This window comes from Camelus ferus, chromosome 6 (genome assembly GCF_009834535.1).
Source record: "Camelus ferus isolate YT-003-E chromosome 6, BCGSAC_Cfer_1.0, whole genome shotgun sequence".
Lineage (NCBI taxonomy): Eukaryota > Metazoa > Chordata > Mammalia > Artiodactyla > Camelidae > Camelus > Camelus ferus.
In genome coordinates, this window is record NC_045701.1 from 5787449 (window position 1) to 5814473 (window position 27025).

Sequence of the window (27025 nt, forward strand, 5' to 3'; positions counted from 1 at the left end):
ATCTTCCAGGGATTGGTGGAACTCTTCCCTATCATTACAGTGATTGTGAAAAACACCTCCCGAGAAGAAAAGGACTATCACTTAAATTTTTAATTTGTGTTGAGAAAACTTGAGCTCCTTTATTTAATATGCTTGGTAGATACACAGCTTAATTTCAAAGCTCTGGTGTTCTGACGTCCTGAAAGCCAAACAAACCCACTGAGACTTGTCCAAGGGCCTTGAGGAAGAGGGGAATGTCACTCATTTCCTGCCAAACTGCCCAAATATGAAGCATGAGAAGCCCACAGCAGAAATCACCAGTGTGGTCCGACCAGGCAAGCCTGGGGTCTTTAAGGGACCCTCAGCAACCCCGCCCGGCTTGGGACTCTAATCATCCAATAATGCTTGTATTGTGTTTAAGGGGAATTATCCTAATTAGAGCTTCAGGCTGTCGGCTGCTTATGGCGAGATGAGCCAACCAATCTTCTCTAAATTAGCAATTAAAGACCACTTATTATCCCGAAAAACCACATTAATGTATTCGCAATCTGACAATGGACATTTCAAAGCACAGAGGAAGTCTGAAATTTTTGGCTATGCTATCAGAGGACAGCAATTAGATGTTGATGAACAGTTGTTAACTCTAATGAGTATCCAGCAGACACGACTGGTGAAGGATTCCTGGGGGAGAGAGCAGGAGAGCCTGTCCACTCATCCTTCCCTCCGGACCCAACCCAACTGATGGGTCACTGGAGGAGAAATGACACCCACATGACCTATGGCTGTGGTCCACAGGGGCTTTCGTGCTTAGCCGCTTCAGTGGCTTCTACATCTGGCTAGATCCCAGAACCAAGGGGAGATTTAAAAATACAGATTCCTAGGCTCCACCCCTAGAGATTCCAAGTGATCAGGGCTGTGGCAGGGCCTAGGAATGTTCATTCTAAAATGCTCCCAGTGATTTCGAATTAGCCATGCTGTATGCCAGTGCTTGAGAATCACTTCCTTACTTCATTGTGGGGTTTGTTTAGCACAACAACTCTATGATTATCAGGGAAGTAAATAATTATTTCCATTTTATAAGGGAGGGGGCCAGTGATGCCTTCTCCATCTCCGTTTCCCCTTGTGTCAATGAGGAAGGAAGGGTGCAACTGGCTTACAAAAGTAATGAACAAATAATAAATAACAAAGAACACATTGGATGTATGATGGAACACTCGTACGTTAATCAGAAAAGAGGAGGCTTGTTGGTGTCAGCCTTGACTGACATCTCCCTAGAGGACAGCACCTGGGCCCACGTCTGAGGGACACCTTGGAGGAAGTGGGGTCACAGGGTGAAGGAGAGCGCCTGGGAGCCTGCACCCACCTTGCTCATGGCCTCTGCAATGGCGTCGACCATGCCTCCCACCAACCCCACTTCACTGGCAGCTTCATTCAGTGTCACCATGATGTCGTCCACTGCCTCCTTCATGAGCTGGGCAGCCTCTGTGATGGCGTCGTGGGTGTGCTGTGCCTGTATGGGGGGGCAGGGTGTGAAATGTTTCCATAAGCAGAAGACAATGGTGCTCAATCTCTCAAGAATCACCTCACTTCTTTTAAAGACAACCTTAAAAAGCAGAATATAAAACTGTATCCCCATTAAGGAGTACAACAATGTATTCTACACTTTTTCTTTTTCTTTATTATGCTTGTGCATTTGTTTGCAAAATATAGATCAAAAAGACAATTAGAAAAAGATCTCTTTTTGCAATCAAAAGGAGAAAAAAAATTACCAACATCAACCAGCATCTTATGACCTAATTTTACGTTACTATGTTCACAGGGATGGAAAGAGAATGCCAGATTCCCTAATATACAAGTTGACAGATTTAATTTAAAAGACTCTATTAAGAAAAAATGTGTTCACGATCCAATGAACTTCTTTTCGAAGTTGCCCAACACACCATAATTCCCTTTATGCAAATATGACTGGATTATGGAAATGTAGGTACATGCAGGAGAGAAATCTGCAGAAAGCTACACAGGCTTTGGATCTATGTTACATAGCTCCAAATTACATGCCATGAGGTTGGAGGGACAAATGAGGAAAGCTCTCCAGGGACAGACATTCTGCAGGCAAAGCCCAAGTGCTCACGAGTTCCTCTCAATGGTCCTCAGAGATGCTTTAACCACGTGTCAAGCACGGAGCAGTGACTGAATGAAAGAATGGTGGTACTGGGCTCCATAGAAAAACACTTTGAGGGGTAGCAAGATGCAGGGGACAGAGCCAAGGTCCCAAGGTCAGAAAAAGCTGGGGTTGAGTTCTGTCTCCACCACTAACTAGCTCAGAGGCCCTGGAGAAATGGTAATTATAACCACGCCATGCACTGGAATTCTAATGAGATGGTATGGCACAGGCATCTTACCATTTACAATAAGAGCAGACTAGTAGGGGACTGCCCCCTGCCTGGAAAATCTGCCCTAATGCCAGGTAGTGTCAGAATCCCACTGCAACCAGGCACCAGGTCCACCTACTCAGGGGGAATGGCCCTTTCAAAAGGCCCAAGAAATTGCGTCTTTACTTTGGTAGATGAGAAGCTAAGGAAGCCAGCGAGCGATGGTAAATGATAGCTCTTTTGAATCATTAAATGAAATAAGAACTTCAAAAAGAGGCTACGTGAGCCATAAGAACTGACTCGGTCTGCAGAACTGAAAAGCCACGGGAATCAGGACGCGATCTTCCAGCACAACATCTGATGAGACGTGAAGTACGTGGATCCCGGACGGTCACCCTGAGGCACCTGTGTCAGGGTGCAAAGCTCTCTCCCTTAGGGATGCGATGGAGTGAACTGGTAATTTAGGTCAATTGCTGATTTCATGGCACAAAGAAGGCAAAACACAAAATGTGCAGATTGCTTTGCTTTGATAATGGAAGCCTGACATCTCCTGTACATAATCCTCCAGAGAGAGTACATCATACAAAAAGGTTCTCATTTGTAAAAAAGATAAAGCGTAAGGCATGCATTGCTCCAAATCTCACTTAAGATGAGATGACTGTTGTGGGCACAAAAATGTCGGCAATCCTGTACATTCAACTTCAACAAAGTACACAGATCTGGGGAGAAGTGGAGCAGCCTGCCACGTGCCCATCCGCTCTCCCACGCAGGCTAAGAAGCCAATTTGCAGGGTGAGGGGGCAGCAGTACACCCCAAAGCAGTTCTCTGAAACTCCTTGGAAAGTGTCAAGGACACCTTCTCCACCCCGGCGCATCAAAACCTGCAAAAACACATCCTTGCTCTCGGCTGTCCCAGAACGAATTACCTTCTCATGGGCTCGTGCTGAGGATTCACTAGAGGGCCTGCTCTCCTTCATGCCACGTGTTTCAGTTTTACAGGTCCTTAAAGGGTCAGCTCAGAGTCTGTGAAGCCTCGTCCAATTAAGCCAGGGCTCACCCAGAGCCGCTTCCTCTAACGCCAACGGCAGACCTCTTGAGTAGCACACAGCCTCGGCCAAATCCCCCGGCGGGCGGCCGGAGCACGCGAGCATCAGACACCAGAAGACACAGTAGGCTCTCAATTAAGGCCTGCTCCACCTGACCCATGGCGATCCGGGAAGTGGAGTCAGCAGGCTCAAAGGTGAGGTCATTATTTTAGAATCTGGAGGGGCTCCCTGTTACTGCTCCTCATGCCACTGCACAGGAGAATAATCCGACTCTGTTCTTTTTTTTTGGAAATGTGTCTGAAGTCTACTTCCAAGGGAGCCTTGCTTCTTTAGGATAGGGCTTCTACTACAAAGCCCAGCAGAGCAGGCCTGGACATCATGCGTTTAGAAAACGGGAGAAGGCTACAGGGGGCAGATCTCAATTTCAGTAGAGGGGAAAAAGCCAACTAATAGTCAGAACTGCCCGACAGTGGACAGGGCTGCGTATTTGCTGAAGTGTTACGGGCAGAAGCCGGAGGGACCCTTCAAGGAAGATGTAGGAGGGAGCTGAGTGGGGGGAGGATGAGTGGGGGAAGGGTGAGTGGGGGAGGAGGGCGTGGGGGAGGGGGAGGGGGGGGAGGGAGTCTGGAGGAAGAGAAGGCGTGTAGAAGGGCGCTCAGTGGGATTAGATCACACAGCAATGCCTTGTAATCATGTGATTCATTACCACCAGGCTCTGGAGCTGTGTTAAATATTATCCAATGTTTAATTTTTTTTTGGAACACCTACTATGGCAGCTACTTTATCTCATTTAACCTCGAAAACTACCACAGAGAGGTATTCATTAGCAACCCTGTTGTTTAGATGAGGAAACAAATGAAGTAATTTGCCAGCAAGAGGCAGAGCTTGAATTTGAATCCAATTACATTGGACCCCAAAGCTTACCCTGTTTTTCACAGAATCAAAGCCACTGATAACCACGTAACCACACTTGAAACACATTTTCTCTGCAAACCAGGCCTATGACATGTAACACAAACATCTATCACCCAGCACGTAGCAAGTAACACCTAGTAAACATCTGCCCAAAGAACAGCACCCAAGGGGATGAAATCTCTGCTTCAGGCCTCTTAGGGGAAGACCTACGAGCCAACTTGTGGTGTCGCAGGCAGTTCCGTGACAAGCCTGTCAAGTCTGCAGGCAGCACAGTTGACTGCTCACAGTGAGGGACCGACGTCAACTCCTGCAGTTGCCGTGACTCAGCCCATGTTCATCGCCCAGTATTTCAGGTCATTCACTGAAAACTATCCCACGCTGGTCTCTGGCCATGGCTTCCAAGCAAAAGATGTCATTATAAAGCTTACAGTGTTGACTACAAATGCGCCCAACCATAAGGTTCCTCGGTGTAAAACAGAATTCCACGAGTTGCTCCGAACTTGCAGTCCAAGCAGAGGTGCTAACATTTGAAACATCCAGAAACCTCCTAATTTGAAATTATTCTGCTGAGAATGAAGTCCCCTCAGGTAGGGGTGGAGATGTGGCAGTAAACTGCCCTGGAGAAAAGATAACCCAGAACACATCCGGCAGTTTGGGGAGGGAGCAAAAAGCGCTGGTCCTCTGACTCGGGCTCCTGCCACTAACCAGTCACAGCCGAAAGGGCGGTCTTGCTCTTCCTGCAACTACTTTTGTTTTGCCAGACAACTCAGAACAACTTGCAGGCCAGGGGCTGACTCTCCGTATTTTCAGCATGCCCAGAATTAGTCTCTTAATAGTTGCCAGATACGTGAATGAAAAACTGGACTTAAAAAAATAATGCAAGTCTAGTGGGAGAGGGTGTAGCTCAGTGGTACAGCGTGTGCTTAGCATGCACAAGGTCCTGGGTTCAATCCCCAGCACCTCCGTTAAAAAAAAAAAAAAAAAAACCACCCCAAACAAAAAACTAATTACCTCCCTCACCAAAAAGACAAAAAATGCAAGTCTAGGACATTATCCATGCTGCCAGCAGAATGGTGTTTCTCCACTGTGGATAGGTTCTGTCACTCCCCACTGCTTACAATAAAGCCCCAGCCCCCCAGCGTGGAAGAGGAGGCCTGCACGATACAGCCCAGCCTCCCCCCCTCCCCCCGCCGCCCCAGTGCCCCCACACTCTGCAGGCTTCATGTGCACCAGCCTGGGTGCTGTTTCCTAAAGAGATCACAGTCCTTTTTTAACCCTCTCTGTGCCTTTCCAGATGCTGCCCCTCTGCCCTGCGTGCCTCTAGCCACCCTTAAGCGCAGGGTCCTTTCCCTCTTTCTGAGACTAATCAGCCGTCCTCCCTGCCACTCTCCTCGAGTCCTCCCAGCCCTGCTCCAGGCGGGGTCGGCCTGTGTTTCCAGAGGGCGCAGGCTCAGTCCCGACTGCACACCCACCTGGCCTGTGAGCTTGGACAACTCAGCAGAGCCATCTCTCAAACGCACAGTGGGAGGCTTCCTCTGCCGCTGAGCTCTTGTGAAGGTTATTTAAGATGAGGCTATCAGGTGGGATAAATGACACAGAGTCGGCACTTAGGAACTTAGCTCTGAGATCACTATTTTGTGATTCTGACTCTTCATGGAGAGTCTTCTCTGCTGCACCGTGCAACCGATCTGAAGATCTTAGAGATGCAACAAAACACGCTAAAAATACATACGTAATATAAATTCCTACAGCTCATAGGTCAGAATCCCACACAAATCCTCCCAGAAGTGTTCTCTCAAGTTAGTCTGCTTGGGTGGAGACCCACTGAGATCCAGTGACTGTGTGGAAGCAGCTGCTTTAAGACACAAATGCTGGGAGGAGCCTCCGACCTCCTCTCCAGGTTCCAGAACCCTGTGGAAAATTGGGGTGCACGCTGGTTGTGAAACAATCATTCTGAAAAAATCATCCCCGAGAGCAAAGGACATGCTGTCATCACCTTTGGTCACCTAAAGTAGCAGGGGGACGCACTGGGCTGAAGAAACGTTCCACTTGCAAACCTATAGTAAGGGAGGTTTTCTTATTGATCTACTATCCCCACGGCAACAGCAACACATGCCATGGTCACCCTGCACCATGTTTTGCTTTGAACTGAAGTACTAGGAAGAGAAATGAAATTCACTGGAAAACAATACATGTTGGCTTTGTGCAAGCTGGGTGTCAACAATGTGCAGGTGCCTGCAGGTGTGATGGTTTTAGTCCCCTAATAACCACACACTGTTTTTCTTTCCCAAGGACCCTCGCCTACACATTCTGTGGGGGAAAACATAACTTATAAATAAGCCTTAATTATGTGTATTTCTTGGTTCTCCTCTTAAAGACCCTGGGGAGGGCCAAGAGAAGATGATTTCCCGCCTTTGAATGGGAAATCAAATGCCACCATCCAAAAACCAGAGGTGACTTCCCTGGAGGAACGTGGTACAAAGGAATGCATGATGGCTTCTCAGTGGCCTAGGTGAGCCTGCAGCATCCTGAGCTGTACCTTGGGGTTTCCTCCGCCTTCCTTGGCCGCATACAGCATCTGCAGGGCAGACTCTGCGAGCGTCTTGGTCTGGTCCAGCACGGTCATCTGCTGCTGATGGTCCAGAATCTTGGAGGCCACGCCCACTGCAGCTAAGATCAGGGGCTCGAAGTAGCTCGCCAGCTGTGTCACCTTTTGAGACCAAAAAAGCCACAGGTGTATCATGTAAACACATGTGTCCCCTTCAGGGTCCCTGCTGGGGGGGGGGTGCTGGGATGGGGATGGGATGACTGATGGGGAGAGGCAGATCTGCTGGGCTTCGCTTTGGTGTTTTTCTACTTTACACCCAGTATCATGAATTACAGTCACCCTGTAATATACAGAGAGATCCTAGGACCTTATTCATTATTCAGAAGGCCTCAGAGCCTCTAGAAAACATGTGGCCCTACCAATACCTTGACTTTGGACTTCTGGACTCCAGTACCGTGAGAGGTTGAATTTCTGTTGTTTTAAGCCCCCCAGTTTGCAGTAATTTGTTATGTGGGAAATCAATCCAGATGGGGTCTGAGGATTTGCCTTTATCACTCCCAGGTGGTGCTGAAGCTGCCGAACTGGGGCCCCACCTGAACGCTGCCATGAAGCATCGTACCAGTCATCAGCCCACAACCCCTGTGGACGGAGGGCCCCTAGGCTGCCTTTGTCCAGAACGCCCTTTCAGAAGGGGAGGCTGGTTGAGCCAAAGGGCCGAGAGTAAATCCGTAACTCAGGTGACACAAATATATCACGTCTCTTTTCATGCCATCCACTGACATAGCGTAATAGGGAAGAACAAATCTGACTCCACATTGGATCTGTTTCTTCTACTTTAACTTTTATATTCTGTTCCTTTTGCTACAAGTTAGCCACTGAAGGGATGTTGCCTGTAAGCTTAAGTTATACACAGTGGCCCACCTCTGGGAACCCTGCCTCCCAGGTAATGAGCATTAACTAAAATACCTTTGTTTAGCTCACAGGAAACATCCTGACCAGGCCCACCTGAAAATGACTGCAGGAAGGAAAAAATTAACATATTTCCTCTCGAGGCTGACTGGAACCAGGAAATGTGTGACTCCACTCCCTCCCCTTTTAGTGTAAAAGAGGCAGGAATTCTAACTCAAGCAAGATGGTTCTTTGGGACAATAGTCCACCATCTTCTCGGTCTGCTGGCTTATCAAACAAGGTCACTAATCCTTGCCCCAACAACTGGTCCCTCCATTTACTGGCTGTTGTGCAGTGAGCAGTATGCGCTTAGACTCAGTAACAACAGGAATTAATCTTCCATACTAACAACATATCTGCAGAGACAAGGATGCTGGCCTAGAAAGCTAGAAGTATTTTCTTACGAATCCCTACTCGGATCAAAAGTAACTGCTGAAATGATGTCTAGCTAGTCTGCCAAACTCACTCTCTCCGCAGAAGTCACACACGCAGTGCTCCAGCCTCCAGGGCAGTCCCCCGACCCTCAGAAACCTCTTCATACAGGTGGACAAGCCCTTTCTTATTATAAAGGAACTCAGCTGAGAAATGAAATTTTCCACACTTGAAAAGGCAGAGAGACACCGGCCATTTTCAATCTCAAACACCTCTCCTTAGAACCAGCAGGAAGCTTAGTAGGCCCTTAAGCTATTCTATAATTTGAAAAAGCAGGAACATTGATTTTCTAAACTCAATACCCACAGAGAAGATTTTGGCTACTGGATTTCTTGATCTGCACATCGATACAGATGGCTGCACTGATAAAAGCTAGGAAACCCTGCAGGTTGTTAAAAACCCAATGTCTGCTCTCTCTCTGGTGAGGCACAGACTTCTTGATAAGCCAGCCATCCCTGGATGATTTGCAAAATGAACCCCACACATGCAAAAACATCACTAAGCACCTGCAACCACGTGGGTCAGAACTTTGAGTTCAGGAGCCGAGCAGAATGGCCACACGGGGGCGTTAGCTGTCGAGGGTGAGGTCTGCAAGTCTGCTTTGCTTCCTCACGTGTGGAAACGGACACTGTATTAGAAGCCGTGGAGGAAGAACAGACCCTAAACACACCAGAACGACGGTCAGCCAGCACATAAGATGGCAGACATCATGCCAGGAACGCCAGCCTCAGTCTCTGTCTTGTCCCAGCCAAGGTCAAGAGCAACAGGTCATTGGCTGCCAAGTCTGACCACACCCAGAAAAATCTCTCTGTACTTTGTGTCTCAGTGCTACGTGAAAATAGAGCCTGAAGCGGTCATTTCTGGAGAAGATGCTGACAGAGGTTGAGTGGCATTTTCTCTAGTTGAAGCTACTGGTGACCCAGGCCAAACCCCTGCCATGAGGTTTTTGGGAACAAGAATCACAAAATCAATAACAACCCCCCCACACCTGCTCCTCACACGCTCTCAGCAGGACCCCCCGGGCGGGCGCACGTTACCTTATGTCCCAGCTGAGCTGCCTCTCCCCGAGCCGCCGTGGCAATGGGATCGATAAGGTGCCCGATTTCCTGGACCACTGAAGTCAGCTGCTCCTGCAGGGCCTGATAAGGAGAGACAGCTGTCAAGGTCACCCTACAATGGCAACCCCCAGAGCTGCACCGATCTAAACAGGTCCATGTGAAAGATAAGGAAGGCCACAAGAAATGGACATCAAAATGCCTGGACGTGTCATCAAGCCACTTCTACACCTCCGATCCCCTGGGCCAGACCCTCCCCCGCCCCACCACAGTGCCACCCACGAGGGACATGAGTCAGGCACGAGGAACACTTTTCCTATTGGCTTCTCACTCCCAGCAACCACAGTGACAACTGATGCTACTGGCATCTTTACTTTGGGTTACTCAGCATAATTACTGGAAAGGTGGGACTGCCGGGACCTTCCAAGAAGGGAAGACGACTTTGTACACACGGAGAGAGCTGATGGTAGGGTCTCAGGGAACATCCAGTCGCTATGCCCTCAGAACTGAGAACCCCCCAGGCGGGGAGTGGGGAGGAGGGTGACGTAAAAGTGAGATCAGCTCTCTTAAAGCAGGACTATCTCCCAGACCGCACACCGTGAAAACACCAGGTGAGATGTCCAGAAGCTCAGGTCGGGCGCTCAGTGTGCTGTATCTGGTGATGTGGACCCACTATTGAAAAAGGCATCCTCAAGGCATTTCTCCTCAGGTTCGAGAGATAGTTTAATCTCTCCATCCTAAAGAACCGGAGTCATGCTATAAAGAGACGGGGCGAGGTATCTAGATTATGCTGAAGTGTGAAGGGGGCAGGGAATTCAAAGATGGAGAGTGTTAACGAGGAGCGGGAAAGATCAGACCTCTCTGCTGGAATCTCCACAGGGGCTTCGCTCGACAGGATTAATAGATCAGTATGTTGGACATTTTAGGTCTGCACATACCAGCATGAAATGGGGTGATTCCTGACAAAGTGACAATGTCCTGCTCATAAGAAATGAGACTCAGGCTACTCGTCCACCGAACAATGTTGCACATGAGCCAGGGGCGGGATTTGAGCAGAGTTCAGTCAATGAGCAAAACTTTAAACAAAATCCTGGGTTAAAAAAAGGAAAAACTGAGAGATGGAGGTGAGTGGAGAGAAACCTCCACACTTTCACAGGTCTTATTTAGCGAATTACTCCTTATCTTCCCACTCATAATGTAACTACAGTCAAAGATATTCCAGCAGTGTTGTCTTATTACGGATGGCTTGTTAAATTAAATACTCTGTAAGTAGGAAGCACATGCAGATAAAGGGGAGGGATTTTCTTCCTAGGGAAGAAGTCAAGACAGAGGATAGGTTTTGGGAGGGAGTGAAAGGATGGGGGTGGGGTGGGGCGGTGCTGCCATCTTTGTTTCCTGATCAGGATGCTAGTTACAGGGTGCACTTAGCTGGCGGGACTCCATGAATCTGCACATTTCTGACAGACACACTGCTCTGTGTGCACATTCTACTTTAATGAAACAGGTTAACAATAATGCTAACATTCCTTCTTTCTTTCCTTGGAAATGGGGGAAGCAGGCGAAGCTAGAGTGAAATAGTTCTATTAATAAAAATGAGCAGTTCTAAGTCTGGGCCCTGCTGAGAGGCAGGGGCCAAAGTTCATTACTGAGGGGCTCAGTGGCAATAGGGAAACGTCAACAAACCGACCATCCATATTTATTAAGCACCTTCTGGGTGTCAGGCACTTTCAACAGAAAGAAAACAGTATAAATCAGGGGGCTTTGGACAGGTCATAGGAAAAACTTAATGGAGCAAAGTAGGAAAATTCTATTTTCAAAAGTGGAAAAATGGACAAGAAAGGGCAGAGTGGCTCTGAGCTAGCAGAATGCAAAAGGGCCTCCAGTACGAGATACTGAGTAACTGCAGAAGTGTTTACCTCTGAATGGACCAAATGCATAGGGTTGAATGCTGAATTTGCCCATCAGTCAAAAAAGTGCATTGATGAAATATGACAGAGAAGCATTCAAAATCTACATGCTTAGGTCTGCTCGGAAGTGTTCAACTGAATATGGTAACCCCCCTACAGATATACTCTTATCTGACAATGATCATCCCCCCCCCCCAAATTTCAGCCATATTTGAACATTCCACCCATGCAGTATATGTCCCTTCACCAAACCATCACTCTCCATTCAGCATTTACTCTACCCACTACAAAAACTTCCCAGACTGGTTCCAGGGGAAGGGGGTCTAATGATGAAACTTGCATCAGAAATATGTTGGTGCCATTCCCCCATCCCTAAAGCCTGGTGCTGTGTTCCCAGGAGCTTCTGGGCTGGCCACGGAGCCCCAGCCTACCTCCACGGAGATGTCATCCCTTGTGGCCAGGCTCTGGCTGACAGCTGCCAGTGAGGCCTGCTCGATGTCCCGGATGCACCGGTTGATGCCATCAATGGAGTAGTCACACTCCCTCTGTCCAGGGGCCTTGTCCCTGGAGGGACAGAGCAAGTCAGACACAGGCTCCATGAAGCTCCAGTCCCAACACCTGACTCACATCGGTGGGCCAGGTGCCCCTGTCTACTGTCAACCCCACTCAACTGCCTTCAGGAGTGAATCCCTGACCCTTGCTTGGTAATGCTTCTCTTCAGAGCCCATGCATTTCTCAATTTAACACTTTGCTAAGTCTACTTATTTCTGGTGGAAAGGATAGGGTGCTGTCCTCCATCTCAGGCTGATGCCAGGCAACTGCAAATTAAACAATTTGGTCTTGGATTCTCCATTTACTGGCTTAAGCACAGGACTCTCATTAAAAAAAAAAAAAAAGTTAGTGCTATTTCCAGTGCAAATATACTATGGTCTCTACATTGTATTCTATTCACAAAGTCCTGGGTGTGGCAGGAGTTAAAATATTTGGTGGATTTTTCTTTGCAAGGCATTAAGAAAGCTAATGAGGTCCTGAGTTTCAAATGCAACTGAAAAATAAAAAATATCCAAGGAAAGGGATGCATTCCATGCTGTCGTGTTATCAACTTTGGTCAAATTTGGAAATGCTTTATCTACTCATGGGATGATTTTTTCCGACTCCTACCATCACCAAGGAGGTTAGAGGCGCCCAGAGTTACTGTGGGACAAAGAACACCTTTTTGTCTTATTAGCAAAGTTAGGTAGCCCCAATCCTGCTAAATAAATAAATAGTAATGCTCTCTGCCTAAGCTCCAAGGCGCAGACAATATGGTATAATGGTTAGAAGGACTGGGACTAAAGCATTTGGGCCCGGGGATGACCTTGGGAATGTTACCTAAATGATTTTCTGCCTGAATTCTCTCATTAGTAAAATGGAGACAATGGTAGCATCTATTTCACAAGGCTGTTGTGATGAACAAATAATGTAATACAGGTAAAATGCTTGGAAAAGTATCTAAGATATAATAAATGCTCAGGTTGGCTATTATTGTTGTGACAAGTGCTACCACTGCTCCCAAAGAAGTAAAGAAAAAGATGATGGTGATGATGAACCACATTGCTATTAAATAAAAGTCCTGATGGGCTTATCCTCTTCCTGCCCTGTCAGATGCAGGCCCTAGCAATTTCTAGAGGAGTTACTAACCTGATAGACGTGATGAGACTCTTGATAGAGTCAGACACGGTGTGGGAATGTCCCGCCAGCACAGACCAGGTGGGCGGGTCTTTGGGGTTGATGGCCAGTGAACGTGCAGTGCGGATGAGGTATGATGAGCTCTCCAGCATGGTCTTGGCTGAGACCAGGATTGGTTCCTGTGCCTGGGAGCCCTGGGACCAAACAGCAGAAGGGTCAAGGGCAGAACACACAGACTAGATGAGTCAGCTGGACCCAAGGAGGTCTTGTTCTTTACCAAGTCATCACTTCTCTCGTTTGAAAGGAGACGGAGGGCAGAGAACCATGGAGGCTGATTCACTCCTTAAATATTTTTGAGTGTGACACATACCAAGAATTAGCCCCAAACCTACGCACAGAGATTGTTCTCAACATATAAGGCAAAGACACTGCCTCTTAAGAGATGTGCAGACACTGAGCCTTCATTAACTCTGTGTGTATCGTCACTGGCAACAGTAACAGTGCCCTACACACTGACAGAGTTTTTGGAATTCATAACTGTTCATGCTAACTGAGTGTCACACGAAACTAGCCAAAGATCTTAACATTATCTTTGCTGCAAAGATCCCCTACCTCAGAGCTGATCTGGGCAGGAATGCTGACAAATTCAGGGTTGGATGCAAACGCTGTCAAGTTCTCCACAGCTTCGATTAAGGGTGCGGTGGCAATGCGACATTTATTGCGGTTGTCTTCAGAGAAATCCCCGTCCAGAGCCTGATGGGATACAACACGGAGACTACACCCCACTGAGAAGCACCGATCACTCCTGGGCCACAGTCATTGCCTCCCAGTGAAAAGAAGGTGCTTTGATGGGAATATTGAAAATGTCTGGTGAATCATAAACAATGAATGAGAACTAGTTGGAGGGATCTCTGCCATCAAGCAGAGGGGCTCAGTTAGCAAGTGTAAGAAATAAAGCTGAACGTGCGGCTCACAGGCAAGCTGGCCTCAGTCCCTCCACCCCCAGCTCTCATGATTCAGAGGGCGCCCCGCTCTTCACCCCCCACGAGCCACGCTGCCAAACCCTGCAGCCGAGCCACGTTCTTCCTGACTTTTGAGACCACGCCCTTTGGCTCTCCCCCTCCCACTCCATTTAAGTCTATTCCCTCCCAAACTACAAAAATACATTGTTTGGCACTTTCAACTTCTAAGTCATTTTCACCTGGATGTCCCTGAATGACTGATGGAAACAGGGCTTCCATATCTGCCATTTTGAAGTCAGCAAAATGGACTCCAATGGGAAAAAACAGACCAGAGCTATCCTCAACAACATGGGCAAACTTCACAGACATGATCCTTAGGTAAAGCGGCCAGACACAATAGGGTGCCCGCTGCACGATTCCATTTGCACAAAGCACAAAAACAGGTGAAACAGGTTCAGGTGTTGGCGGTCAGGTCACCCTTTGGAGCCAGTGAGACTGAAGGGGCACAAGCTGGGCTGCTGGGGGCTGGCCACGCTCTGCTTCTTGATCTGGCTGCAGCTTCTTAGGTGTGTTCAGTTTGGGAAAATTCACTGAGCTGTACACACATGGGTTCTTTTGGTCTATGTATCTCATGCTTCAAAAGTTTATTTTTTAAAAATTAGCAGCAATAACACAATGGCGCTGAATGGTCAGTCATGCAGCTGATTAATGGCCTGAATGGAAGACGATCAGGTAAGTGGTCTGTGATGCATGCCAGGCTACCCCTCAAAGGGTTAACACCTGAATCCAAAGTTCCCCAACCCTGGGCTCCACCTCCTTAAGTACAAGACTCTTGGAACCAACAGCCTGTGACCCAGAGGCGGCACCCTCCCTCCTAACAAAGGGCTACATTTGAGAAGGCAGTTTGGTTTGTAGAAGAACGTAAGTTTCCTTGTTAAATGACCAATTAAACTTTTAGTTTAAGCATTATGAGTGTATAAAAGTCAGTTTAGACAGTCAGTGAACAAAAAACCCAGAGGCACCGGCATTATGAAACAAACCAGATCTGAGACGGGAGCATTGCTCTCTTTCAAGAAGGCAAGAGTAGGCGGGCATGGTTGGCTTAAAGGCTATCTGAGTATCAGCTGTATTCCAATCAAGCCTTGGCAGCTTGGGACCGTAATTACACATCCTAATACTTTCAGAGGAACCCCCGCAAGCCTGCTAATGTAGCCTTCCCTGAGACTGCGTAGCCCTGCTCAGGCCCTTCTCCACTGGACAGGCACTGACCTGGACCCTAACCTCGCCCGTTCTGCCGTTCCTCCAGGCCCAGTGGAAACCCTACGTGTCTGCTGCTCACTCATACATACAGCCTCAGTTGTTTTTTTCTTTTTTTAACTTAAGTATAGTCTGTTTACAATGTTGTGTTAATTTCTGGTGTACAACATAGTGATTCGTACATATACATATATATGTTTATTCCTTTTCATATTCTTTTTCACTATAGGCTATTACAGGGTACCGAATGTAGTTCCCTGTGCTGTACAGTAGCACCTTGCTATTTATTTATTTTATGTATAGATAAATCCCAAACTCTCACTTTATCCCTCCACCTCCCTTTCCCCTCTGGTAACTGTAACTGTTTTCTAGGTCTGTGAGTCTGTTTCTGCTTTTATACAGCCTCCGTCCTAACTGCCACGTCCTCAGTAAACACTGAGTTAGCACCTGTTACCCGCACCAGAACGCTGCACTGGCAAAGTGGCAGGGGACCATCTCGGCACTCAAATCGAGTTGTGCTATTAACATCATTGCCTCCAGACCCTACAGGCTTTAGAGCAATTTGGAAATCAGAGTGGGAGACAGGGTGGGTGCCGTCCAGCAGGAGCCTGACAAAAGTGGTCCCAGCACAGGCCAACCCCCAGCAGGCAGATGGCAGGAGTGGACTCTGGCATCAAGGGAACTCGAATCCCAGTGGCACCAATCACACCTGCTCTGGTCGGAAGGACAGGGCTCTAGTTCAACGGAAGATCCTGAGCCTCTCCGTGGCGCTGCTCACTCCTCCTGCTTCTGACCTCTCCACACTCCTCCCACCCTTTTCTACCTTCTGCAATGCTCTCAGCCTATTGGGAACGCAGACGTCCGATCAAGTTACCAACCCTTAGCTGAACTTATTAAAAATGACAAGATGACTAGCCCAGGTAAACCCCAAGGAAGCATTTTCTAATTGTGCAGTTTCATGAACATCACCAACAGGATGAAGAAAGGTTTTGCTTTTTTGTTTGTTTTTTTTTGAGCCTAGGCCCTAAAACCACATATCACGTGGCCCAGGCTGGTCAAGAACAGGACCCTGAAGAGTGGGAACTACGGACGAGAAGGCCAAGTTCTAATCTACCACTTTTTTTTTAATTTTCAAGAGAGAAAAGCTATTTCCTCCAAAGGAAGCATTTAGCATCAGGGAGGCTGGTTGGTTCACAGGCAGAGTATTTCACTCCTGAATGCTGCTTCTGCTCTGGGGGCTGCCGAGCCACGCCAGTAAACCGCATACTCGAATCTGGTGAAATTTCTGGCAGGCACGACAGTTCTCAAGTAGACATTCCAGGTCACAGAACGTCCAGTACGCCAGCATCAACAACGAAAGGGTCGGGCCACTTAGCCAAATGCTCAAGTCCCATCAGGACGAGGGCGCCCTCCACCCTGGGCCAGCTCCTCTGAACGTTCTCACACTCAGCAAAATCTCACAGGGATCTGGGAGACACAAGTTCCACACGGGCACCAGAATCACAGATTTCCGGACTTTAGGGGTTAGCAGTGATCTTACAGATCATTTGATCCCAAAGCTCTGATGTTTCAGGTGAGAAAACTAACTCCTAGAAAGTGACACGCTGTGCCAAGCTCACTCCTCAGACCAGAACCCAAGACCCCTGGCTCCCTTCCCTCCTACTGACCGTAGACAAAGGCAACAAGAATGAGGTGTAAGAAGCCCAAGAGGTTTTCTTCCTTCTTTTTCTTCTCAAGAAATCTACTTTACCAATCCAGACACATGGACGACCAAGACAACATACTTACAGTCGAGGTGAAGTCGATTCAGGAGAGCTGGGTCTGGCGTCTTTCGTACGCCCTGGAAATGCTTAATTGCAAAACCTCACGCTTCCACTCCGCTGGGAGCGGCAAGGCTACGCTCCCACTTCTCAGAGAAAAAAAGCTGTTGCTGCACAATTTCTACTTGGCACCCAAACCTGAGTGACTGCACACTGAAAACCACATTCCATTCCACACATCTGGCTTGAGGCTGGGTAACGAGCGGACCGGAGAGAGAAAAGCAGGCTTCGGTCCACGAGGGGCCTGGCAGAGAGGTGGTGACCATGGTTAGGGGTCCGTCTGCTTCTACCTTGGCCGGCCCTGAGAGCAGGGTCTGGCAGGGAGGAGGGTGCCCGTATTTATCCTTGCTGAGCCATGCTCTGGGATTGCAAAGAATGCCATCAGGAGAGATTTTCAATTCCTGGAGGCATGCATTCTAAATGGGTGCTGATAACCCACTGTGAGGTAATCTGCTCCCTGCTCTCCAGTGCTCCTCCCGCCCGGTTCTCTGTCCTTTCTCTGACTCTAAAGGTGTGGCAACTGGGATTTAGGCTGGGCATATCCTTTTGGTTTAAAGAAAAGAAAAAAAAAAAAAGCACTAAAGCATAAGACTTAGAGCAAAATGCAGCCTTGAGGGCAGCTGTCTTAAGCATTTAGGAAATTAAATATTCATTTGTTTCTCTCTTTGACAGGACTCTTCACCATTCCTTAACACAGATTATCTAGTCAATGTGTATGTAGTATGGTACATGACAGCGAGGCAACCTGTGCCATTTTCCTATCAGTAAATTAAGAACAAAGTTCATCGTCCCCGACAAAGGCTGCCAGGTGATGGGAACAGAAAAACCAAATGCATTTCAGCAAGTTGAGGGGCAAGAGGTTAGTTTCTGTTCCTCGTGCACTGCTCCTAACCCCCAGGATGCTCCAGGGAGAGGAGGCCCTTACCTTCTCCACATTACAACCACCCTGAATCACCACCCCTGATGTTTCTGCACAGGCCTATCTTTTAGGCCATCACAAGAGCTCATCTGCTGCAGAGAATTACAAAGAGGGATTGCCACCATGAGGAGCCTCTGAGAAGACGATGAGATCTTAACAGAGAGAGGTCAGGACTTAAAACCAAGGAGGAGGCAGCAAAGAAAGGTTTCCAAGAATTTGTATAGAAGAGTTTCTTGTCTTTTTCACTCCCTTGTCCACCTAAATATAGCCTGTGTCTTGATGATCAGAAGATGGCCAAGTTTAACCGAAATTAGTTAATTACACAGCAACCAACAATGATGTCACTGCTTTTCAGTTCTACTGCTGTCTCTCCATCCCGGCCTCCCCGAGACTCGCACACAAGCACTGGCAACACACCCAGGCATTTCTTCCCAGGCTGGTCAGCTGGACTAGACTCTCTACCGAAGATGTGAACTGCATACCAGGGTTGAGAGCAGGATGGAGTTGAAATAGCAGGGGATCTGGGTCTGAATTCCAATCCACCACTTCCTGGCTGAGTCACCCCGGGAACGTTACCTAACCTTGGGCGCCAGCGTCCTCACTGTAAAATGGGGATGACAAGCACAGGATAGTTGCATGGACTGAACGCGTGATACACACAAAACACCGGGAACAGGCTTTGCACAAACAAAATATTAAGAAATGTAAGCTTTACTCATTTTGAATGCCACGAACCAGGAAGGGAATTAGGGTGAGCTGCCTCCAGGATCCTGGGGGCTCCCAGGCACTGACTTTATTTATTCATTTTCAACCTATCTTATTATTGCCTTCAAATAGGTGGATTTTAACTTGGTTGTTTTGGGGGGTTTTGTTTGTTAGTTTGTTTTTAAAATAGTTTAAAAAAAAAAACTTTCAACAGCTGAGAAATTGCCGACAGGGCACTCGCCTGCCCGCTTCCAACCACGGCGGGGCTGGGCTGTACCATCTCTCCTTGGCTTCTGCTTGGCTCAGCCTATTGACAGATTAATCCACATGATTAAACCGGATGTGTGTAGAGCAAGGGAAATGAGGTGGGCAGTACCATCTCCTCTGGAGAGGACGGGGCAAAGCCTCATCACCCCGGGACTCGCCCAGCAACAAAGCAGATCATCCCACCTCAGTGAGTGTGAAAACCCCTCTGTCGAATGCTAGCCCGCCAATGCCTTTCCCTCCTGCGCGTCCCACTCACAGAGAACGGGAAGCCCGCCTTCCCCGACACTCTCCTTTGGAGGCTCAGAGTGGGGTGCTGGGCTCTTTGCCTGAGGTCTGCTGCCCAGATTGTGGCTGCTTTCCCACAAGGTCAGCTGCTTGTTGTCAGCTTGGTGTCCCACCTAGGACAGACTGGGTCTGCGGTCTTTCCGCCCAGCTCCTGCGACTTCCTCCTCACGGGGTACCCTGCCCCACCTCCCCCCACGTGCCCATGGCCACTAACATACAGATGAACTTGTTACACATGGGGAACACTCTATTTTAAGAAGTTGGTGCTATAGATGAACAACAAGGACCTACTGTATTGCACAGGGAGCTATGCTCAATTTCTTGTAATAACATATAATGGGGAAAAAAATCTGAAAAAAAAAGTATATATATGTATAACTGAATTACTTTGCTGTACACCTGAAACAAACATTGTAAATCAATTATACTTCAATTAAAAAAAAAGTTGATGCTACAATTCAAACATTTAAACTATAAACAGAGTATATATCACAGGATAAGTTAAATCACCCCCCCGCCTTTTTAACATCAAAGTGAATTTCCCATTCCCTTCTCCATCCACCTTCTTTCTTGGTCCAGACAGATTTAGCAACAATGGCAGGACCTCCTACTAGCCCCTCAAAATCACCCCCCTGAGCACACAGTTTACCCCTCCCCAAACACTACCTAGAAGGTTACTATAGACCATGGCTATTTGTTGGTTTTTCATGATAAATATCTCCATCACTAATGAACTCCTCCTCAGTGACTTAAATCCTGAGACTGGATTAGAAGTTGAACTTCTCTAGAAGCAAGCCTCAGGGAGCCGAGCTTCAATCCCACACCTCTCTCCCCTCCGCAGCAGGTGTTCCAGGGATTCCTAAGGCCTCTCAGCTCAGCGACCTACCTTGATGGTCTTCACCAGGTTGGCGGTGCTGTTGGCGACTTCCTTGGCTGACTGGACAAAGTGCCTCTTGGCCACGGGGTTGCCCGTCTTGGACGAGGCGATGCGGCAGGCATTGCACAAGGCCGAGGTGTGCTTGGCGACAATCGTGGCAGCTGACAGAACCTAGAAAGCACGGACCGGGCTGGGGACACCCTATGCTTTCAGTGCAGAGGGGCCCAGTTCAGAGGAAGCCATCCTGTTCTCAAGCTCTGGACTGTCCTTCAACTCACATGTCCAGGGCTTGGGTGAATAAAACCTTTGTCTCCAGCTCTGTCACCCCCGAAGTCACTCCAAGAAAGGAGAGGGCGAGAATCAGGACGCCAGAGAGAATAAACAAAGAAAAAGAAAGGAGGTGCTGATGTGGTGGTGGGAAGGGGCTGGGCTCAGGTAGTCTCAAAGGAGCTGCAGTCAGCTACCCTTTGGAACCCGAGGCCAGGAGGCATATGGTCCTGGGTCCGGGCCAGCGCCACCCACCAGAAGCACCATGCAAACCACATGTCTAATTTTAAATTTTCTAGCAGCCACATTAAAATAAGTACAGAAACAAGAGAAATTATTTTAAATGATACATTTTATTTAACTTGATATATCCAAAATATTTCATTTCATCATGTAACCAATTTAAGAATATAATGATTTTACAATCTTTTCTTATCATACCAAGTCTCTGAAATCCAGTCTGTATTTTACATTAAGAGCTGATAGTTTGGACTAGCTACATGTCTAGTGCTTAGCAGCCATGTGCAGCTAGTGGCCAGCACACTGGAGAATCCAGGTCTAGATGAGTGAGACAAACACTGAGGTGTGACAGTGCCTTCTTCACCCACAGGTGGGTATAGGCACCTTAATAAGGGGTCTGGCTCAGGAATCTCCCAGTCTCCACCCGCAAAGCACTTTTCTGAATCCACGTGATCCACTTTGCTGAGGCTGGTAACACCCTTTTGGCCTTAACTGGACAGGTAAGGAATCCCAGGCGCACTGACGTCTGTCTTAGGTCCAGATGGGCCCCGTGCTACCTCCTCTACTTGGGTCCTTCTCCTGCCTCAAGAATGCTGGTCCCAGGGTCAACGGTGGACGTGCCACTCACGGGCTGCCTCTGCTAGCCATGCGGGCCATTCTTGTTTCCTTCAGCACACACCACTTTAGTAATTGAACAGAATCCATGCCACTCGGGTATTAGAAGTGTCATGGAAACCCACACATACAGTCTAGCTCTCAAATGTCTCTGTGGCTCCTTCTGTGCTGTGGATTCTGACCCAGCTCTGGGGCCTCACTCAGTGCCACCATCTCTGGGAAGGGACCTCAACAGCCCCTTGAGACCATCACACCTCCTTCTGTGCATCCCTGGCATTGTCGTCATACCCTGATCACTCCACCTTTGAAACTTTATCCAACAGTAAGAGCCAAGAGGGTAGGGGATCGGGGCTTACTCATGTTGACCCTCAGTGCTGAGCACGGGACAAGCCCTCAGCCTATGTCCCCTGAACTGAATGAACGGCATTGTGAGACTCCTGATGACCCTCGCGGTGATTACGCCACTCCTCCTGCCTTCCAGCACTCCATTCCACAGCACCTACCCGTTTCTACTTTCACCACATTTTGCAATATCCCCCAAAGTCATTATCTGCAGCGCTGCATTGAACTGGCTTTGCAAGCTCCGAAAGAACAGTGTTCTTTACTCATAGTCTCCCCCACCCATCTGCAAGAGCTTAAAGACACACAGATCTCACATGCTCGCCCCACGGTTACCTGTGACGGGCTGCTGCCGGGGTCCACCAGATTCTGGCATGCCATCTGGATAGCCTGGTTAGCCCTGGCAAACTGGATGGGGTCCACGAGGCCCTGGTGGCCCGCCTGGCTGTTTGGATCAGAGATGCCAACGAGGTATGCAGCCTGAAAGGGAGGAGGTAAACCACGGCTCAGGCTCTCTGCGCTCCTAGATAAGCCTGTGAGAGACCAGGGTCCCACAGCACACACACAGCAGTCATTCTCAGGTGCTCCCAGTGCAAGGTGGTCAGAGTCAGCTCATCACTAAGGGTTTAAGGATGGACAGGCTGACCCCAGCCCGGGCCAGGGACATGCCAGCAGGAGCCTGTTACAGGCTTTTGGGAATGAAATCTCCTTGCTCTTAAGAAAGCCTTAAGAAGCTCTTTCATAGGGCATGACCAATAATGGATGCAGCCCTGAGTGCTCTGGCAGCCACCTTGTGACCATGAGGGGGCCCGGCCTCAGCAGGAAGCTCACTCTTTGGCTGGCAGTTGGGAGAGGGAAAAGAAGTGGGTGTAGACTGATGGCGTGGAGCTGCTGCATCAGCTTAACCTTGGAGCCTGACCTACATGAGGGTTTCTCATCTCGTAGCCTAGTATTTCCTTACTATTTAGGCCGGTATTTCCAATAGTAAGAAAGAATGAGTTAGATAGTGCAGGGGGAAGAAAAGCAGTGTTTGATCTCCAAGAGGACCAGGGGCTGTAAGAGAAGGTCTTCCCTTCAGACCCTTTGGATGTGTTAGGCAAGTAATGGGGAGAAAATGAATCTGTGGGGAAGGATTTTAACCTTAACTCATCTCCCCTGAGATGTGAGAGGCAGGGAAAGGGAAGATGATTTCATCCCCCAAACTAGAGATCTTTTTCTTTGGTTCAGTAAAATCTTCTAGGCTCAAGGTAATTGTCAAATGCTAAATCCTTCAAGGTAAATGCTGACATTTTTGAAAGTTCATGAGCCCAGTAATTATTGGAAATGCACAGGACAGTCAGAGGCGAGCCAGGAACATGCCTGATCGTATCTCTGCGCGATGGCATTTACTTTTTTCTCCCTCTGATCCTAAAAAAAGCATGACTAAGAGTTTTGCAACTCTAAATCCTCAGAGAAAATTTCACTTATGTAATACCTATTTTTCCCCTAAACAACTTATCTGTTAACAATGACCTTAAAAAAAAAAAAAAAAAAAAGCTGGCCTGTGAACCCTACGCTGGGTCTGCAGTGTTCAGTGTCCTCTCCAGGTCCCTGGAGGTAACAGACTGACTTTTGTCTTGATGCCCAGCCAGCACAAGAGCCATGGGCTTCTCCGTGGCTTCTGCAGTGGTGGTCGGAGATGGAGCCGAAGGTGAAGCTCCCCCTGTAGCCCCCCGTGCTTCCCATGGGGACCTGGCACAGGACTCGGGCTGGAAGGCCAGCATCGTGGGGCCCAGGGCCCACACCCTTACCTGGGCTGCGGCCTCCGTCAGCCCGCAGAGAGCCTTGGACGCAATCCCCACACACTCCCCAAAGGCAGGGAGGTCCCCGGTCTTGGCGTTCTGCGAAATCCCTGCCATCGACTCTCCCAGAACCTGCAAAGCAACCACTGGTGACATTCTGACCAACATTCCTTCAGACCGTGGGGTCAAGGGCCTACGCTTCTAACTTTGAGGCCACTTAATTTACAGTTCTGGCCATTTCTTTCCTTTATTTGCAATAAGAAGAGATTCAAGATGGTGGTATCATTTCTGTTCCATAAAGAGAAATGAATAATGAAAGTATGAAGCTTTCATCCAGAAGTTACCTGTAACTCAAGGAGATAGAGTTAATATACACAGATCAATGAAGTAAAATCTATACAGGGCATCCTATGGGTGAATGGTCTAAATTGAGAACTGTTAGTTCCCAGAATATAAAAATCAGACAAATCCACCAAGCTGTAGGTGAAGTCATGCCCTTCCCAATATTATTCACTTATTCATTGGACAGTAAAATTTAAACATGTCATTGTTAAGAAGTGTGTGTGTGTGTGTGTGTGTGTGTGTGTGTGTGTGTGTGTGGAGAGAGAAAGAGAGAGAGAGAGAGAGAGAGAGAGAGTCTGAACACAAGTGCTAAAATTTTAAAGTATTTCCCCTTATTTTGAAAATCATTGTTGTATTCTTTTTATAGGCCTTTAAAACAGCAGCTAAAAGAATCCAACTCAGAGAGGTCAAGTACCCTGCACAAGGTCAGACAGAAGGTCACGTGGGCAGAGGCGAGGCGCCTGCCCCGTATCTGGTGCTGTGTCTTCTCTGGGCCTCCTCATGCCCCAGGCACGCAGGTACTGCATTCCAGGGCCTTAGATCTTAGAACTGAAGGATGTTCAACAGAACTCTTTAGAGAGATGATCACATCCAAGTTTAGAACCCAACACAGAGCTCTTTGTCAACACAGAGCTCTTCTGTCAATCTCGGATGGGGAAAGAAATTCTCTAAAATTGCTTAAATATACAAAATAATTCTGTTTACATAAGGACCTGCAAAGCAAAGAATATTTGCGTACAGTATTTTCCTTTCCCTCACCCTGCATCCTTCTTTAAGAAGAACAGTTTCTTTGGATCTAAGTGTGTAAAGCATATACATCCTCCCTTTAGACCATCCATAGTTCCATAAAGGATGCTGGACAGAGCAAACTCTAGCCTTAGCCCAGCTCGAGGCGAGCCCTCCTGACATCACCAGTTCAGACGTCTCCCCAAAGCTAACGTAAGAGTGACGTAAACAGACATCATGCTCCAAGTCACAGGCGGTCGTGCTCCAAGTACAAAGCCAAACTGCAATTCCTCAATATCCATTCATCTCACTTGCATTTCATTTCAACCTGAATTGGAGGCATTCTCAAAAACGCTGGCGTTATTACCATAGGTCTGTTTCTCAACCTTTTAAAATATTATTATTGCTGCTCTGCTAAGAAGGTTTCTTGGACACCTCCCTGTCCAGTCGCGACCCACATCAAATAAAATTCTAAGAAGTAAGATTTTGTTGAGTGAGGTTAAGATTTGGAGAAGAGAGGCCATAAACCATTATATTAGCTTAGATACTTTCACTGCCACCCCCCCACCCCAAAAAAACCCCCCACAATTTTTCACTCCTCTTGTGAATGTGTGCCATGGATGGGTGGCAAAAGGAACACACAAGGGGGTCTCACACAAGTCAAGTTCACTGAAGGGCTTTCCCTAGCAGTGCAGCCCCAGGGGAAGGAAATACATGATCTGGTTCACAAAGGGTATAAGCAGTGGTTCTCAAAGGGTGGCTCCTGGACCACGTGGGTAGGACTCGGGAACTTGTCAGAAATGCACAATCTTGGCCCCACCTCAGATCCGCTGAATCAGAAACTCAGGGGTGTGGCCCAGCAATCTGTTCACCGAGACCTCAGGTGATTCCAGTGCACAGTCAGGTTTGAGACGCACCTGAGAACAAGGCTTTGTGCCACAGGCAGACGCACACGAGGCACAGCTAGATTCTTCCCACAATGAGAAGGCAGGCTACCAGAGCAGACAGGCTTACCTTGGAATTTTCCATCACACTCTCAATGCAGTCAAAGTAAGAGAGGTCACTAACGGGTTCATTAGGGTTGTCCAACATCCCCTTGACAGTCTACAGAAGGAGAACACAATTTAAAAAGTAAGCAAGTGTTCTAGAACAAAGGAAATGTAACATAAAATATCAACTATCAACTTCCTCTCCATACTCAGGAATCTGGTCATAATCACTTATTACTCAGACTCCTGAGAGGAATTTAGATCATGGTGTTCATGACTTCAGATTTCCTGTGAGCAACACCATACTGATCGGGGTGGGGGTGTCTGGGGTTAGCTCTGACAGAGAGGAGAATCTCCTGTTTTCACATTTGAAGGCAAAGCATGGTATTCACAGAAGGGGGAGATTTTCTTCTTAAAGGAATCTGAAAGTTAATGGAAGGCAACCTATATTGATGGTCAATGAGCACAGTTTCTCTCCGCTGGATGACTCCAAGGAGTTTTAACTTCAAGGGCACATTAATTCACTTCTTCTTGTAGGGCTCTCAGTTTTCAATTCTGGAACCTTTTAATGGGTAGATGTGAAAAGAGGTAACTCCCTTAAACTGCCCACTGGGATGGTTCATTTGTTTTTAATTTTAAAAGTATAGAAAATGATGAATCTTGTGTAGGTCTCCATCAAGGAACTGGGCATGGGGCTTGCTTCTTCTGTCTTGGTCTCCAACTGTCACTAGCATTCAAGTTTTAATAACCTTGATCATCACTTAAGGGGGACTTTTCCAGGGAGGAAAGTCAGGGGATACGGCCACCCATCCTCCTCCCCACTGAGTAAGGATGCACATTGGGACCAGCAGCCTTTGAGGGCACAGCCAACAAAAAGACAACGTCACTTGAGTTATCAAGGGTGGGAGGGAAGTAATGATAAAACTGCTGAGTTATTCAGTCAAAGATCTCAGGGAGAGGGCAGCTTTATAAAGGAGTTCATTTTATTGAGGAAACTCCTCCCACTCCTAGGATAATCAAAATCGCCTTAGTAACAGCCACTCTGAAATAGTCCTCATTTTGGCAACCAAGGATGCCATTAAGGGACAGAGTGCTTGCATTGGGGCCAACAGACCTCATTTAGCTCAACACCCACATACCGTATCTATTTGCAAATATGAACAGACCAGGATTGGGCAGCAACTTATCAAGGTGGGAAACATTCTCCACTGTTTTCAGAATGCTTCAGTCCCATGGTAACAAGCTTCCTCTCACTTCCAGCCACGCCAGTGGCCTACTGCCATCGGCAGACTGAGCCTCAATTAATCCTTCAGAAGCTGCAATCAGCCCTCCCCGCCCACGCCCTTCCTGGCATGGTGGGTCTTCCTGTCCAGAGAAGTGAAGGTGCTCTGGGTACAAACAGCCCATGTGTACTGAGATAACCACCTGGTTGTTTCAATATGACCTGAATTGGTCAGGAATGCTTTACACACAAGCAGGCACCATGACTTTATGTTTACCCACATACATTCTATAAGCACAAAAGAATTTTCCATTAAAAATAAGCCCTAAGAATGAACATAAATTGATAAGCATCCACACTGTCCTGGGCCACTAAGGGCCCCACTGCCATCTTGATTGTACACTAATACATGTTACTTCTTGGTTTCCTCTAATGCGCCCCCTATAGGTTGCAAAGTAAAATGTATGGGAACATCATTTTCACTCAAAAAGCGCCATCTATCCCAGTTTCTCATAACTGCCTCAGAGTAATCACTCTGGAACT

The 27025-nt window shown here is 47.7% G+C and overlaps 1 protein-coding gene across 6 annotated transcripts in view; it reads right to left on the reverse strand.

Moving 5' to 3' along the window:
* Positions 1–27025, reverse strand: part of TLN2 (talin 2) — a 396032-nt gene that overhangs the window by 58000 nt on the left and 311007 nt on the right. For all 6 annotated transcript variants that reach the window (XM_032481038.1, XM_032481036.1, XM_032481034.1 and 3 more), the window contains 10 exons: positions 25286–25375; positions 23213–23335; positions 21759–21902; positions 19971–20132; positions 13482–13622; positions 12882–13063; positions 11633–11765; positions 9277–9378; positions 6851–7021; positions 1343–1489 (listed from right to left, as the gene is read on the reverse strand). In XM_032481038.1, the coding sequence (XP_032336929.1) occupies positions 1343–1489; positions 6851–7021; positions 9277–9378; positions 11633–11765; positions 12882–13063; positions 13482–13622; positions 19971–20132; positions 21759–21902; positions 23213–23335; positions 25286–25375 (1395 nt within the window). The remainder of the gene's footprint in view (positions 1–1342; positions 1490–6850; positions 7022–9276; positions 9379–11632; positions 11766–12881; positions 13064–13481; positions 13623–19970; positions 20133–21758; positions 21903–23212; positions 23336–25285; positions 25376–27025) is intronic.